This window comes from Canis aureus, chromosome 12, assembly GCF_053574225.1.
Source record: "Canis aureus isolate CA01 chromosome 12, VMU_Caureus_v.1.0, whole genome shotgun sequence".
NCBI classification, from domain to species: Eukaryota; Metazoa; Chordata; class Mammalia; order Carnivora; family Canidae; genus Canis; species Canis aureus.
The window spans coordinates 33,532,163-33,550,389 of NC_135622.1; the positions used below are offsets into that span (position 1 = coordinate 33,532,163).

Consider the following 18,227-nt stretch of genomic DNA (forward strand, 5'->3'; position numbering starts at 1 on the left):
AACTTGCTTATGTGGTCACACAAATTAATAAGAGGCTGGGATGTGTGGTCTCTAGCCTGGCAGCTGTATGTCCAAGAAGGAAAGAATGGCTATTGGAAGCAAAAATAGCAGGCTACCCCCAAGAGGCACTCAAATGTGTTACCATGAGGATTTGCACCAAGGTGGTTTGGTTATAGCAGAGCTGGAATTGAGAGGTATTTAGGTGGTAGAATGAAATAAATAACATATTTCCAATTATTTGAGACATGTTGATTATGAAGTGTTTAGAGATTGTTAGTGTAGATATGTACAGTATCAATTTGATCTAGAGGTCTGGTGCGTGCTCAGAGAGAGAGAGAGCGAGCTGACCTAGCTCCAAGACCTAGGTAGAAGCATGGATTTGAAAGTCATTGTTTAGGTAGTAGTTGTAGTTGGAGAGTTTCAAAAAGAAACAAGGGGTTGCTAGTATTAAATGCTGCTTCAGAAATGATAAGGAGTCTTGGATTTGGGTCTTAGAATGACATGGACCTTTGCAAGAGTAATTTCAGCAGAGTCCTGGGGTAAAAAATAGATTATAGTGGGTTGAGGAATGGATGGAAGGCATGAAGGAAACCAAGCTGAGACTACTCTTTGAAGAGCTTGGCTGTGAAAAGCAATAGGGGGACTGCTCTAACAGGGGAGAAAAAGGTTAAGGGAAAGTTTTTACATTGAAGTAAGTTTGAGCATGTGTGTAGGCTGAAAGGAAAGGAGTGGTGCTAGAGATAAGGTATGAAAGAATATAAATGATGAAACAAGGTTGAGAGAGAGCTTGGAAGAGATAAAATCAGGAGGTGCCTCTTTTGCAAAAGAAGAGAATACCTCTTATGGGATCACATCTTTGTAAAGGGCCAGGAGTAGACACAAATATAAATTAGCTTTAAGGTTGAGGAGAGGGTAGAAAAAGATCTCTACAATGGGGGCTCCATTTTCTTAGATGGAGGAAGCTTGGTCCTTACCTGCCTCTGTTCACTCTCAGCTAGGTAGGATACCTGAAGAATAATGGAAATTACTTTTTTATTGTTTTAGGAGCCACTGTAGGAAATAGAAGAAACTGACTAGTTGCCAGTGACAGGGCTGTTGTATGGTGTTATATGCCTAACTGAAGTTAGAAATAAATCATTTTTTATTGTTTTAATTAACATAGCTATGTTACTATTCAAGAACTATCATTAGAATATTATTTGAAAACATTGTATCATCAATTTTCAGCTATTAAAAGTTTCTCTCTTCTCTAGAAATTAGACTTAAGGATAAATTAGTATTAAGAGAACTAGACAAGGTACTACTCCCAAGTAGATAAACTTGTCTCTTTTAAAAACTGCTCATTAGTGAAATTCCTGTTCCTGTAATGTTAATTATGCATCCATGTTACCTGTTCTCCAAATTCTCAGAGGATAACAAGTATATATTTGTAAATTATCTTCAGCCTTACTCATAAAGTGGGTAAAAAAAACCCAACAACATAGTAATACCAAGACAGATGTTTAATGAGAGGTAGAAGTACTTTTATAGAAAAGAGAAAAGCAGTACTAAGGTATGTTAGTCCATAATCTCATCCTTTTGCGTAAGTCTTCTTGATTCCAAATGTGTCATGCATACTAGTGATTCTTGGTATTTAACATGAAATGGTACTAACACAAATTTAATATTTATTGCACTCTCATATAATGCCAATATAGAAGAAAGTCCAGTTTCCTTTTAAGACTATTGCTTCTAACAAAACATACATTTCCTTGATGTGTTATAAATGGAAATTGTAGTTCCAGAGGTCTTCACAATAAAATATTAGCCCCCTCTTGTTATCTCTTATCTTTTTGATGATAGCCATTCTAACAGGTATGAGGTTATATTTGGTGGTTTTGATTTGCATTTCCCTGATTATTAATGATATTGAACATCTTTTCACATACGCTTTGGCTACTTGTATGTCTTCTTTGGAAAAATATCCATTCAGTTTTTTTGCTCATTTTTTAGATCATACTTTCTTTTCTGTTAACTTGTGTGAGTTCTTTATATTTTTTTGGTTATTAAGTCCTTTTTGGGTATATGATTTGCAGATATTTTCTTCGATTCCATAGATTGCCTTTTTATTTTGTTGATTGTTTTCTTTGTTGTGCAGAAGCGTTTTAGCTGTTTATCCTAAAAAAGACGAGATAAATGTTGGTGAGGATGTGGAGAAAGGGAACCCTCGTGTACTGTTGGTGGGAATATAAATTGGTGCCACTACTGTGGAAAACAGTTTAGAGGTTCCTCAAAAAATTAAGAATAGAAATTCTACACTATCTAGCAGTCCGGCTTCTGGGTATATATCCCAAGGATGTGAAAATAGGATATTGAAGGATAGCTGCACTCTTATTTTTCCTGTAGCATTAATTTTACCGTAGCGAAAATTTGGAAACCACCTACATGTCTATTGATGATGAATGGACAAAGGAAGATGTAGTGTATACATTCACAGTGGAGGGTTATTCTGCTACCAGAAAGAAGGAGATGCTATCAATTGCAACAACATGGATGGACCTTGCAGGCCTTATGCTAAGTGAAATAAGTTAGACACAGATACTGCATGGTATCACTTACATGTAGAATCTTAAAAAATGAAAACAAAAAAAGGTCAAACTCCTAGAAACAAAGCATAGAAAAGTGGTTTGCCTGGGGATGGGAGGTGGGGATATAGTGAAAGGTTGGTAAAAGGGTATAATAAAAAGGAAACAAAATTAGCTCACAATGTAAATTATGTATATTGTTATGAAAAAGAGTAGAAAACAATACTTGCACTTAACAACAAAGCCTCAGAATATTTGAAACAAAACTAACAAAAGGAGAGAGAAATAGACAATAAAAATTGGAAACTTTAATACTCCACTTTTAATAATTAGTAGTACAGCTAGGCAGAAGATTCACAAGGAAATAGAAATGCTATAAAGCAAGTAGACCTGATACATATATAGAATACTCCACCCAGTAGTACAGAACACATGCTCTTCTCAAGTAAACATAAAGTATTCTCCAGAATAAACCATATTATGGTCATAAAACAGGTCTCAATAAGTTTAAAAGAATTAAAATCATACAAAGTACATTCTTCAAGAGTACTACTAAGGTTAGAAATTAGTGACATGAGGAAATTTGGGCAAGTCACAAATATATGGAAATTAAACAACACTCTTAATGACTCAAATGAAATCATAAGGGAAATTAGGAAGTACTTCAAGAGGAATAAAAAATGAAAATACAGTGTATGAAAACTTATGCAGCCAAAGCAGTGCTTAGAGGGGAACTTATAGCTGTTGATGCCTATATTAAAAAAGAAAGTTTCAAATTAATAAGCTAATTTCCACTTTAAGAAATGAAAACAAAAAAAGGAAGAAATTAAAAAGTAACAGATTAAACCAAAGACAAACATAAGGAAAGAAATGATAAAGATTAGATTGGAGATAAAATAGATTATAGAACAATAGAGAAAATCAGGGTAGCTGAAAATTAGTTCTTTGAAAAGATCAACAAAATTGACAGATCTTTAGTTCAGCCAAGGAAAAAGAAGATTAAAATTACTAAAATCAAGAAGGAAAGGAGGGATATTACTGCTGAACTTACAGAAATAAAAAGGATTATGAACATACTATGAACACTTGAATGCCAACAAGTTAGATACATGGGTGAAATGGATAAATTCCTAAAAAGACACATCATTAAAACTGATTCAAGAAGGAGTGGAAAATTTGAATAGACCCATAACAAGTTGAAATTAGTAACCAGAAAAGGGATGTTCCTGGAAAAAACTCAAGAACAGATGTCTTTACTGGTGAATTCTACTAAATGTTTAAATATCGGTACTTCACAATTCCCTTCCACCCCCAAAAAAGGAAAGGAACTCAGGAACTACTCATTCCAGGAGGTCAGTATTGCCTTGCTATCAAACCAAACAAAGACTTAACAAGAAAACTACAGACCTCCACAAAAGCATAGCAAAACACATTTAGCAATGTATAAAAAAAGACTGTACACATAACCAAGTGGCATTTATCCCACGAATGCAAAATTGGTTTAACATCTGAAAATCAGTTACTGTAGTACACCATATTAATAGAATAATAACAAAAATCATCTCAACAATGCAGAAAAGATGATTGACAAAATCCAAAACCCTTTCATGATTAAAAAAAAAAAAAACTAAACAGACTAGAAATACAGAGGAACTTCCTCAACCTGATAAAGTGCATGTATAAAACACCTACAGTTAGCAATCATGCTTAATGATGAAAAGCAAAGATGCTTTTCTCTCATATCAGGGACAAGATAAGGCACACTTTCACCATATCTGTTCATCATTGTAGATCTTCTTAGGACAGTTAGGAAAAAGAAATAAGAGGCATTGAGATTAGAAAGGAAAATGTAAAATCATCTGTTTGCAGGTAATATGATCTTGTATCTAGAAAATCTTAAGGAATCCACTAAAATATAATTAAAACTAATAACAGATTCAGTAAGGTTGCATGATACAAGATCAGTATACAAAGAATCAATTTTATTTCTATATACAAGCAGTGACATTCTGAACAGGACTTTGCAATTTTAATTAGAATAGCATCAAATTAAGATTAAGTACTAAACTAAGATTAACATAATAAAGGGGGTCCAAAGCACCCATGGAAGAGTCAAGGCACCGAAAGTCAGTAAGGCCCCATTTTGCATTTCACTGAAGTCCACAGGGCCACACATCCCATGCAGCACAGTGACCAGTAACTCAGTGCTTAGGGTGGTCATCCGTTTCTGCTGGCATTTATTTATGTTTCTCAACTTAAAGGAATCCTTTATTCCTTAGAACATTTTCCCCAAATATGTAACATTGAAATTTCTAAAAGCATGAATCACTGACTTTTTAAAAGAACACATTTGAAAAAAAAAAAAAAAAAAGAACACATTTGAAAATGAAATATTTTTACAAAAATACTGTAACCAAACGGTGGGGGCCCTGCCTGGGCTATCACATAGAAAATCATGGTTTTAAAATGTCAAAAAAATCCGTTCAAACATTAAATATATGTGTGTATATATGTAACTAATGGACAATTTAGATATAAATTTAATAAATTTAATAAAAGAAACATAAGACTTGTACATTGAAAACTACAAAACACTACTGAAAGAAGATCTGAATGGGAGGACCTTCCATAGTTATAGATAGAAGACTTAATATTATTAAGATGGCAGAACTTGTAAAATTGACACACAGATTCAACACAGTTTCTCTCAAAATCCCAACTCGTTTTTTGGCAGAAATTGACAAGCTGACCCTAAAAATTATGGAAATGCAAGGGACTCAGAATTGTTAAAATAGTCTTGAAAAAAAGAACAGAGTTGAAGGGTTTATTATACTGCTCCAATTTTGGAAGTTATTACAAAGCTGCAGTAATCAAGACAGTGTGGCCTTGATTGGCATAAGGATAGACCTATATATAGATCAGTGGAATAGCATTGAGCATCCAGAGTGTTATAGTCGTGATTTTTGAGAAATTACTTTTCTTCCCCACTCTTTTTTTTTTTTTAATTTCTCATGTGTTTTATTAAAGATTCCAAGATGCCTTTTCTTTTACTTGTGTCTGTTGGCCATTTGTATGCCGCCTTTGGAGAAATGTCTATTCATGTCTTCTGCCTATTTCTTGATTGGATTATTTGTTCTTTGGGTGTTGAGTTTGGTCAAAGTTCTTTATATATTTTGGATACTAACCCTTTATTAGATGAGACATTTGCAAATATCTTCTACCATCCTGTCAGTTGTCTTTTTCTTTAAAACCTGTGTATCTCCTGAATTTGACATCTTTTGTGGAGAAATTAATGCATAATAAACAAACCAAAAGATAAACAAGCAAATGAACTCCTCTTTCTAAATAACATCAAGTGAAGTTTAGTTAGCAAGTTGTTCTTCACACATATAAAATGGAGATGGGAATCTCAGGTAACTAATGGACAAAATAAAAATTTGCTTATTTATCAGGCTAGTATAACAGACACAAAGCCTGTTTTCAAACAATATTTCTCCCAAGAATGGTGCAGTTGGAAAGTGTTATAAACCCATCTTTGACTATGGCTTGCTTATATCCTGAGAAACTTTGCACTTGAAAATCATAGACCAGCAGAAACTTAGCTGTTTGTAATTGTATCAGCAAGAGTAAAATATCCTACTCTTGTCTGGAGAATCTGAAGTCATTTTGATATAGAGGAGCAATCTTGATTTACAGGTGAGATGCACAGTCTCAGATAAGGGGTTTCTGGATACATCATCAGGATATATCTTAACTTGGTAGTTGCAAAGGAAAGAGAACATTGAGTTCACTTTGTAGTCCAGTCCTGAATTAGACCCCTTTACATACAGCTCTGCTTTGCTCTAAGCCTATCACAACGCTACTTCATTTAAATTTCACCTAAACTCCACTCCTCCTCAAATCTTACAATAACTGTTATCTTTTCCTTTGTTTTGTGAGATGGCTGAAGATTCCCCTGGTGTGCAGTCTCCCTCCATTGCCATGCATCAGTAAATCTGTTTATCTGACCACAGGTTTATTCCTGTGGTCTTTAACCCGGTTGGGCTAGCACACTGCCGACTCTTAGAGACTTATTTTAAAAGAAAACTAAAAGTAAATCAGGATGAGAGCTCATGGCAGAGCTTGCTAGTAGAACACTTCACCTTCCAGTTCTTAGAAGGTGTTACAAGTACCTGCATCATGAGTCTTGAGTCTTTTTTTTTTTTCTTCGTGTGTTTTAAGATCAGTTTTAGAGCCACAAGGAACTCTTTAGGTCATCTTTCTCAGTGGTTGTCAGATGTTTCACAACTTTGAAAACTTTTGTCATAGAAAATATGTGGCGACAGGGAAGTTCTATTTGAACTATCTCTTAAGCCTGACTCTCAAATTTCCTGTTGTGAAAAAGGAGGTACTGCATTTATAATTCACCCACACTCACACATCTTATTTGTGAATCTGGTTCCTCTGATTCTTGGCTCATTGTTTACTTTTTCCACACTAGAAAATAGGATTTAATTACAGTTACTTCTAATTACTCATTCGTGCTATTGCTTGCAGCACCAGTTTTTAAAGTAGAATGTAAATGCAGATAACACTGATTAATTAGGTAGCAACTCGGAGAAACTCTCATTTCTTCTAAATAGGGAAACTCATTTCTTTTTCAACACAATGAAATGTATAGAGATTGATGAGCAGGGAAGTTCGTAGTAAGAAGAATAGGGTATTCTGTTTGGTTTCTACAAGAGCCGCATTTATGAAATTGTAGAGCAAAATTTTGCAAGTATGAAAGTCACTGGGAAGACCTCACTCCCTGAGTTTTTAATGGATCTCCACAGTTAGGTCTTAGAAATTTTTTTCCCATCAACTTTTGACATTAATTCTTTCATCCCTGAGAGGTAGAAGAGGTGCTTTTCCCCCTTTATTTTCATCATAGAGTTGAAGACACCAGGGAAATTACTTATCTGGCTCCTTTTCCAATCTCCCTGGAGTGCTTTATAGTAGATCCCTTACTACCAGTTGTTTACTCAGTGCTGCACTGTTTATTGCCATCATGAAGAGAGTCATTGTTACATCATTTGTGATAATTACTTTTCAAAGATTATTCATGGATTGCTTAGTTACTCTTTAATATATTAGAGACATGTTGTGGGCTTGAGGCTGACTATACCGGACAGACTAGGTATTCACACTTTGAAGGGTAATACTCAAAAATTTAAAAAACAAATAACAAAGGACTATTTCATATATCTACCATTTCTTGCTCATTTCCAGTCCTGTGTATCTGTTCAGTGGATTTAACTGCATAAGTATTTATTTAGCACTCCATTCAGTTAGAATAGGAGATATAAAGACGGGGTTCTTGCCTTCATGGAGCTTGCTACCCATTGTGAAAATTAACTAGAGTGTTTATGTAGCAACCAGATTATAGGGATTCACTCATTGAGCCAAGTGTGTGTATATATGAATTCTGCCGGCAGGAAGGAATGGGGGTAGCTGTGATTAGAGAAACTTAATCAGGGCAGCCCCCGTGGCGCAGCGGTTTAGAGCCGCCTGCAGCCTGGGGTGTGATCCTGGAGACCAGAGATCGAGTCCCACGTCAGGCTCCCTGCATGGAGCCTGCTTCTCCCTCTGCCTGTGTCTCTGCCTCTCTCTCTCTCTCTATGAATAAATAAATAAAATCTTTAAAAAAAAAAAAAAGAAAAAAGAAAAACTTAATCACTTCCCAGGTCAATGAATAGCTGGCTTTGACTGTTTACTCTGTAAATGCTCTAGATAGGGAGTATCTAGGCAAGATGCTATGTGAGGGAACATGAATAGAACAGAGTTGCTCATCTATCCTGATTCTTTGGGTGAGTTCCGTAGAGATTGTGAGGTTCATTTCGCTTGGTATAATTAGGAAAGGGAACAGTTCAGTTGAGCCTCCAAGACTGGCTGGGATTTTGCTAGCTATAGAATGGAGCATATTTCATATGAGGGTCATGTGAAAGCAAAGGTGATGTTGGCCTACTAGGCCTGTTTGGGAAATAAGACCTGAGTGATATGCTCTGTTTGGTTATGGTTGGGAAATAAGATGTGAAAAGCAGATTGATAATAGTTAATGGAGAACTGTAAATAGTAGCCCAAAGATTTAGACTTCTCCCTGTGGACTGTGGGAATTTTTTTTTGTTTGTTTGTTTGTTTGTTTTTTACAGATTAGTACACGGGTCACTGTAGATTCAGAAGAGAGACCCTGCGGGTAAGAAGACCTATTACACTTAATAGCATCCATAGTTGAGTGGCATGGAAGGCAGAGCTGCCTACATGAGATTTTAGGCTGGAATAGGACAATAGGACTGAAACATGACTGGCAGGTTACTATGGAGAGGTGCCCTATACATCCAAATTGAGGTAATAGGGAGAATAGTTTTGCTGTAATGTTTTGATTTTAGAGACTGATATTTTCTTAAGTTTTATTCAGCTGTGGTTTATCCCTATATAGCCTCGGGATCGGGAGCCACTAGAAAATTATATTTTTAAATCAAGCTTTACGAGGGAAAACCAGAAAGTTAGAGAGTTTGAACAAATTCAAAGTTTGAGAACTATCTCTAACAATAGGATTGTGGCTCTTGTTGGTAAGCATGATAAAGAAGGAGAAATCATTGCCCATTATATTCTTCACTATAATCACTACCATGATTTAGGTTTCCTTTTTCTGTTCTTACTTCAGAATGTTTTTCGAGCGTACTACAGGCCCGCTTTATATAAACTCTAGGTATGCTGCTATAACTTTTAATAAAGTAGGAAGGATATAAGCCAGAGGACTTGTACTGAGACTTCACTTCTGAGTTATGGGTATCTACTTTATTTTGAATCTTCCATGAGAGCTATATTAATAAACCAGGCTCTCCAAAAAAGAGCTGGATCCAGGTAAGAGAAAAGGACCTAGCAGGTTAGTCAGGAATTTCAGGTTAAGCCACTACCTGTAGACCATCTATTTATATTGGGAAATGTTTTCTCAAATATTTCTTTAAAATGAAAAGGGAGTAGAATTTTATTCTTTGGGTGTGGGAAAAAAATCTTACTCTTTTTATGTATGTAGCACAGACACAAACTCATGCATAGTATCTGTGTCATTAAAATTTCCTTGGGAGAGGCCATTGGGAAAACAAGATTGTTGCTTGTTCTTTTCATGTTATATCCAAGAATAATTGCCAACAACATTATGAAGTTTTCCCCCAGTGTTTTCTTTTAGGAATTTTAGGTTTTGAGTTAAGTCCTTAATCCATTTTGAGTTGATTTTTTTTGTGTGGTGTAAGATAAAGATCCACTTTCATTTTTCAGAATGTTGATATCCAGTTTTTCCAGCACCATTTATTGGAGAGACTGTTCTATCCCCATTGTGTAGTCTTGTTGCCCTTGTTCAAAATCAATTGGCCATATATGTGTGGGTTTATTTCTGTGCTCTCTATTCTGTTTCATTGGTCTGTATATTTGTGTTTATGCGAATACCATTCTGTTTTAAGTACTGTAACTTTGTAGTATGTTTTGAAATCAAGAAATGTGAGGACTCCAGCTTGGTTCTTTTTTCTCAAGATTGTTTTGAATATTCAGGATCCTTTGTGATGGTTTCATATGACTTTTAGGATTGTTTTTTCTTTTTTTTGCAAAAAATGCCACTGAGATTTCTGCATTGAATCTATAGATCACTTTAGATAGTAAGGACACTATCCTTACTTTATAGGGATAACAATATAAAGTCTTCCAGTCTGTGAATATGGGATATCTTTCCATTTATTCATTTCTTTCAGCAATATTTGGTACTTGTTAGTGTACAAGTCTTTCACTCCCTTGTTTAAGCTTATTTCTAAGTATTTTATTCTTTTTGGTGAGATTATAATTGAGATTTTCTTAATTTTTTTTCAGATTATTCATTGCTTGAGTATGTAACACTACTAATTTTTGTGTGTTTTTATATTCTGCAACTTTGATGAATTCATTTTTTTAGTGCTTACAATTGTCTTATGAAATCTTTAGGTTTTTTTTTTTTTTTCTAACCTATAAGATCATGTCAACTGTAAACAGATAATTTGACTTATCCCTTTCCAGTTCAGATGCTTTATTTCTTTTCCTTATCTCTGGCAGAGGACATTTAACATGATCCAGGGTAGGTAAAGAATAAAAAAATATGAGAATTCTTTTGGATATATGAATTCTTTTTTTTTTTTATTTGCCAGGGGGTATATGAATTCTTAAGTAAGAACTACTTATTTTAAAGTAATACCAATTACAAAATGGTTCTACCATTTTTATTTTTTCTGATGAATATAATTTTAATTTTTTTATGTTCAATTGGTATTTTGATTGGTAATACATTAATTCAGGAATTAATTCATGAGTCAGTTGCAGTCTTTACCATAGTAAATTCTTCTATTCAAAAGTGAAGTATTAGGGGGTGCCTGGGTGGCTCAGTTAAGCGTCCCCCAGGATCCTGGGGTCCTGGGATTGAGCCTCACATTGGGAGCCCTGCTCAGTGAGGTGTCTGCTTCTCCCTCTCTCCCTGCTCTTACTCTTTCTCAGTCAAGTAAATAAATAAAACCTTAAAAAAAAAATTTTTTTTTTTTTAAGGTGAAGTGTTAGAGTGCCTAGGTAGCTTGTTTGGTTAGGCATCCAACTCTTGATTTCAGCTCAGATCATGATCTCAGAGTTATGAGATTGAGCCCTCTGTTGGACTCTGCACTGAGTGTGGAGTCTGCTTGAGATTCTCTCTCCCCCTCTCCCCACCTCCTTCACATTCACATTCTATCTCTTTAAAAAAAAAAATTGAAATGTCTTTCCAGTTTTGGGATCTTTTATCCCCCAAAATGCTTTATTTATGGCCTACACATTTTAAAGCTTATCCTTAGATATGTATTTTTTTTTAAACATTTTATTTATTTATTCATGAGAGAGAGAGAAGAGAGGCAGAGACACAGGCAGAGGGAGAAGCAGGCTCCATGCAAGGAACCCGATGTGGGACTTGATCCCAGGTCCCCAGGATCACGCCCTGGGCCAAAGGCGGGTGCCAAACCGCTGAGCCACCCAGGGATCCCCGTAGATATGTAATTTAATTTGATGTATTCTAATTTGTTAACTTAGGATTTAAAATTTTTTTCTGGTTTTTTCTTTCTTTCTTTCTTTTTAAATAACTGGTTGTTTTCCCAATTGATTTCTGTTTGCTTGCTTTCCAGGAATGTAATCATATATACTGCAAATAATGAGAATTTTGTATCTTTACTATTTATCCACCTTATTTTTTTTCTCTTGTGGATTTTAGCTGCTTAGTACTTGTAGAATTATTCGTTGACTCATTCATATTCAGTGTCCCATCATGTGTTAGGGGACATAATGAATAAGTAGACATATAGTATGTTAGATATGGTTAAATACTATAGAGAAACCAGAGCAGTAAGGGTGTTTGTGGAGTTGTGATTATGGGTTGCTGTTTTATATAGGAATATCAGAGAAGATCTCACCTTGAAGGCAACAGTTGAGTAGAGACCTGAAAGAAGTGAGGAAGCAACCATCTGGGTGGAAAAGAGCTCTTCAGGTAGTATGAGTAGAAACTGTAAAGGCTGAATGAGAGTCAGAAGCTTGTTATGGTATTCAAGGAAAAGCAGGGAGGACTTCTGTGGCTGAAGTAGAGTGAAAGGGGAGAATAGTAGGAAAAATAATGTAAAATAGTAAATAACACATCCTACTGGGTGGTCGTAATAGCAGATAATGGTAATGAGCATGTGTGAAGCCTTGTTCTAAGTATTTTAAGTGTTTTTCATCTAATCCTTACAATAACCTCAAGGGGAGGCATTATTATCTCCATTTTATGAGGAGCCTGAATTCAGAAAAAGAGAATATGAATGAATTTGCCTAAGATCATACAACTAGAAAGTTGTAAAATCAGGTTTCATAAATCAGTATTTTGATTCCAAAGTACATATCCTTTATGATGACAGTGTGCTAGATATGGTGAGTCCAGTACAAATTTTATGCCCCCTGTACGTTTATTAAAGTCAAGGAAAGTCTTGTTCATTTCTAGAACTCTACCTATAGTCTCTAGCACATTCTCTTTTACATAATACTTGGTGCTCAGTGTATGGTGGTGGTTGAATATGTTCTCAGGAGAGACTATCCAGAGAATAACTTTATCTTTATCCAAATTAAAGCATTAGATATTTTCACAAATAATATATGTATACAAAATTTACACTCACACATGTAGCTCTTCATAGTTATAAGTTGGAAGGTAAATCATCTCTATTACAAGTTGAGAAAACTTGCTTTTAAAATCTTAAAAAGTGATCATTAAAAGCATTATTAATTCTAATTTGCTCTGTTACTGTGTTAAATTACTGTTGATAATGAAAATTATTTCATCATGACATTTGTCAGCTTATTAGGGTTGTGAAGATGTTAAACATTTAGAAGAGAGACATAAAGATAACTAAAGGAAAATAAGAAAGCTTAGAAGAGAGACATAAAGATAACTAAAGGAAAATAAGAAAGCAAAGTAACAAAATAGGGAAATAGGAAACAAAATAAGAAAACAAAGGGAAATTGTAGATGACTTGTAAATTTATGTTTACTTCACAGGGACAGAACTAAGGAAATAGTATATACAGTTTACAAATAGACTAAGACTTGGTTCCCTGAAAACATGAACGTAATGGACTGTTGGTTCACCTCCCAATACAGATAATCAGTCCTTCAGTTGTCCTGGTTTGGTTTTCAAATAACCTCTACTTCTATTTAGTGTAAAGAGACATGTCAGCTGCCTTCATATAAAGACTTAGAATTACATGCATAAGCTGTTACACAGAGCAAAATGACAGTTCTGCCTCCCAACCATTAGTTCTGTTTTGACAGCTTCACCGTATTTATCCAAACAACAGTACATGTATAATTCTTTTATTGAATTTTTGTTATAATTTTATTAAAAAAGCAAGTGAGTAGTTTATTAATTCAAAATGCTTATGTTAATGTAAGAAGAGTAGGTTTTATAAATGTGGCTAGTTTACACCAGTGAAAATAATTAGGTATACCAAAATGGCAGTCAGTTGAATATGCATTCAATTTAAGATTATGTATTATTTTGTCAAAAAAGAAAGAATTTTATGAACTGTTGGAAATGCAGTGATTGTCAGTTGGTATCTAAAAGGCAAGGAGGTACTAGAGGTTCTGTGTTTCATTGTAGCTTTCACCCCCATGACATTCAAATCTCCTCTTTTATTCTCATACATATGGCTAAATATAGCTGTTTACAGGCAAGCATTATCTACCAAATAGAGAGAAATGCCTATAATCTGGTTCTGTACTCTATCAAATAGAGGGACTAATCTTGTTAATCCACGAAAACATTTGTGAAGCACCTACTATGGACAACCTTTTTTTTTTTTTTTTTTTTTTTAACAAATGGATGGTAGTTATTATATCAGCATAGGATAATGTTTACTATAATAACTAGAACTTATGAGTGACTTAATATAATAAAGTCTTATTTTAAGTTTATGTAATAGTTCAGTGCAGATGCTTAATGTGTTGGATGACTTTGTTCCTTTTAGTGACTCGGGGACCCAGACTTCTTGTATTTCCTAGGGCCTCACAGTGTTATGTAGTTTGCTTATAGGTAAATAAATAGTGGGATAAGTACATTTTACTTTTGCTCACTTTGCATTGGCAGGAACTAGTCTCTTGGGCACATTAGTGTTCATCTTGAGGGGAGAGTTGTCTTTGACTGCCACCAGTAACTTCTATGCAATGGAAGGGAGAACACTGATTATTTGTGAATGGCTAGCCAGTTCTGTCACAATAATAGTAATGCTGATAGTAATAGTGTATTAGTTTCCTGTGGCTACTGTAACGGATTACCACCAACTTGGTGCCTGGAAAAGCACAATTGATTCTCTTAGAGTTCTGGAACTCTGAAATCCAAAGTGTGTGTCACTGGTCAAGATCCAGGTGTCAATAGGGCTGCATTCCCTCTGGAGACTTTAAGGGGGATTGCGTTTCCTTGTCTTTTCCAACTTTTAGAGCTGTACTCCTTTAATTCTTGGCTTCTTCCTCTATCTTCAAAGCATAATATTTTGCTTCTTGTCTTCTTATACTCCAGTCTCCCTCTGATTCCCTCTTGCAAGTACACTAGTAATTACATTTAAATAATTCAGGATAATTTCCCTATCTCAAGTTCCATAATTTCATCATATTTGCAAAATCCTTTTTGCCATATAAGGTAATATCACAAGTTTTAGGGATTAGGACTTTTCTACTTTTGGGGCTATTATTTTAGCCTGCTGCAAATAATTAACATTTATTGAACACTAAATATATGTCATGTTTATTCTAAGAACTTCTCAAGTCTTTGTATTTTTTTGTTTACTTGGATTTATTCATGATCTGCTCTGCTTGTAGGCCTGCCTGTTTTTCTCAATTAGGGTTTCTTTCTGTTTTCCTGTCTGCCTACCTACCTGCCTGCCTGCTTGCTTGCCTGCCTGCCTTTCTTTATGCCATTTTTTGGCAGATGTGTTCTTCACTTTAATGTCTAAAAATTTAATAAAAAATCCTAGACTTTCAGAATTGGAAAGAATTTTTAGAGATTATGTATCTAGCCTAACCATACTGTTCTACAGTATCCAATTTAAGTGTGCTAGTTATTTTGGGTGGGGGTACCTGTTTATTCTTTGGAGTATATTTCTCTGGAGCTTTGAAGAAAGTACTTTAGAACTATTAGGCTCTTTTGGATTATTGCCATATAGAAACTCTTTTCTTTTTTCCTTCCCAAATTTGGCTTTTTCAATTACCTTCAAAAATTGAACTGTGGGGCTCCTGGGTGGCTTAGGGGTTGAGCATCTGCCTTCTGTTTAGGTCATGATCCTGGGGTCCTGGGATCAATCCCTCATCAGGCTCCCTATAGGGAGCCTGCTTCTCTCTCTGCCTATTTCTCTGCCTCTGTGTGTCTCTCATGAATACATAAGTAAATAAAATCTTTTTAAAAAGATTGAGCTGTGGATTTTTTTTCTTTGAAAATTTTTTCCCACGGGATCCCTGGGTGGTGCAGCGGTTCGGCGCCTGCCTTTGGCCCAGGGCGCGATTCTGGAGACCCGGGATCGAATCCCACATCGGGCTCCCGGTGCATGGAGCCTGCTTCTCCCTCTGCCTGTGTCTCTGCCTCTCTCTCTCTCTGTGACTATCATAAATACATAAAAAAAAAAAATTAAAAAAAAATTTTTTTCCCACAAAAATTTGAATTTAACTTGGGCATCATAGTCACATAGAAAATGACTTCATAGGAAAATAGGAAGCACTTTGGTTTGACACCTTTTCCTGGGAAAGATGTAGTTGAAGACTTAAAGCCATTCACAGACTTTTGTTAAACACAGAAGTAGCAAATAAGCAATCAGTTGTATAAGCATGGTTAATAACTGGTTGAAATTAAACCAAAAAACAGACATTTTTGATTTAGAGTCAACATGTAGAGGAATTATCTTGTATCATAGATTTATTTAGGCAACAGTTTTATTGCTTACATATTAGTTGCTAGGGATACAAAAATGATTAAGGCGTAGTCCTCTCTTAGAGGATATAATATTCTAGTGAGAATGTAGCCATTCAGACATTGATGCAGTGTCATATGTGCAAAGATCATAGTAGAAGATGTGACGCTTACAGTTGTAACAGAAACCACAACTCAAGGTAGTTTAAACAGTTCAGGGAATTTATTGATCATGTGCAGGTGTATCTGAAGCTTACAGAGGCAGATGAGGCTTGCTATAGAGGCTCAGGTGAGCCTTCCTCCTTCCCATTTTCCTGTTTCTCCCCCATGGTTTTTGCTGATCAACTTTGTTCTAAAGCTGGCTCCCTTTAAATTGTGCAATGACTACCCCCCAGAAAGAGAGTTGCTATCCTTAACCATCAAACTAAAGTCCTAGAGTTTATTCTGACTGGATTAACTTTGATCTCATGTAACCCCTTCACTGTTTCCAGTCAAGTACAATTGAGAGGAAGGTGAAGAACTTTCAAAATATTTAGTATATCCCTGAAAATTGATATTAGTTTATTTGGCTTTTTTTCATTCCTAATTAGTTTTTTGTTGTTATTGTTGTTCTTTCTAACTGGATTTTTCTTAATATAATGAAAATCAGGAATTCTTAATGGTGTGAAGTAAACTCAGAAGAAGATTGTAGTTCATTCAGTGGTTTTCTTCTGAAATTTTGGAAGCATAAAAATTTCCTGTTTTTCTTCCTTTGGAAATCTTTGATTTTTGTACTCACTTCATTGCTGAAATTAAGAACCTGACATACTGTCTTTTCTCTGTTACTTCTTCCCTTGTAACTGGGGCAGTGAGATGAGTTTTGACACTGGCTTCAAATGGTTCATGGGTAGGCTACTTTAAGTCTCAGTTTATCGTAGGAAAATGCCAAGGCAAGAAAATATCAGGGCTTCCATAATGACCTAATAGGATTTGTGCTTTAACTTAGGAAACCTTTTTCCTTACTTTGCCACTAATATATATTTAATCAGGCTGTTCATAGTATATAATGCTTTAAAAACTGAATTAGTGGTGCAGAGCTACTTTCATTTAAATGATAAGTACTTCCATTTGTTCTTTCTGCATAGTCTCTGGTTCACCACATTTGCATTCACTGTAGTTCTGTTTCTCTCTATCAAAAGTGTTCTTTCAAGAGCCAGAGCATGTGATACTGCTATAGGATTGCCAGATCTTATTTTGAAGAATTTGGGCAAGAAGGGAGTAGAAGGAGAGAGATTATTTACTAATAGTCCCACCAGGCTAAATACAATCCAGTTCTGCATCCCAGTACAGTAGGAACAAGGCCCTTGCATCCAGGAGAAGCCTGTGTATGTGGGCCATCAGGTAATCCAGTACTGCTGGAGTGTAGGCCTCACAGCTCAAGAACTTGTGGAGGTATATTTGATACTCCTGGTGTATACGGGTTCCTACCCTAACATTTAATTTAGCACAAGCTAAAATTGTACTAAAATTGTGCTAAAATTTTATTAAATGTTATTTGGTGGTGAAAGAAAAAAGCCATGTATGTTTTCCAATGGATTATATGATGATTATATCCAAGACATAATACTAATAATAGCAAATGCTTATATAGCACTTACTCTGTACTGGGCACTGTTCTAAGCATTTTGCATATATTAGCCCATTTAACTTTTCCAACAGCCCTATGAGGTAAGTTGTTATTTTTATCCCTGTTTTACAGAGGACGAAATTGACACAGAAAAGTCAAGTAACTTGCTCAAGTTCACATAGCTTAGTAAGAGACACAGAGTTAGTATTTGATTCTAGATAGTCTAGAACTAGAGTTCAGACTTTTAATCGCTGTGCTTTCTGTCAGGACTGAAACTATAGTAAATATAACATCAACATTATTATGTTTTCCAACAAATTGACATTTTGAACCTTATCTATTATATATTCAACATGCTTGTTTTTTATTCTAGGAGAAGACTTTGCAGTTGTACAGCAAGAAATTATTATGATGAAAGACTGTAAACACCCAAATATTGTTGCTTATTTTGGAAGCTATCTCAGGTACATTGTTTTGTTTCCTATCACCTGATACATTTAACAAAATAAAATTAGCTCTAATCGTATGTTTTATAATTTTATTTATGTTTTGAGGATAGAGGATATTTTCATGTGAA

At 35.1% G+C, this 18,227-nt stretch overlaps 1 protein-coding gene across 6 annotated transcripts in view; it reads left to right on the forward strand.

Annotated features, from left to right (window-relative positions):
• Positions 1–18,227, forward strand: part of MAP4K3 (mitogen-activated protein kinase kinase kinase kinase 3) — a 187,513-nt gene that overhangs the window by 77,336 nt on the left and 91,950 nt on the right. For 5 of the 6 annotated variants that reach the window (XR_013349392.1, XM_077843521.1, XM_077843522.1 and 2 more), the window contains exon 3: positions 18,024–18,114. Coding sequence is in view for 5 of the 6 variants with exons in the window: in XM_077843521.1 (XP_077699647.1) it covers positions 18,024–18,114 (91 nt within the window). In the remaining variant the exon portion in view is untranslated. Of the gene's footprint in view, positions 1–12,013; positions 12,109–18,023; positions 18,115–18,227 lie in introns of all 6 variants that reach the window. The other variant, XM_077843526.1, reaches the window with a different exon arrangement.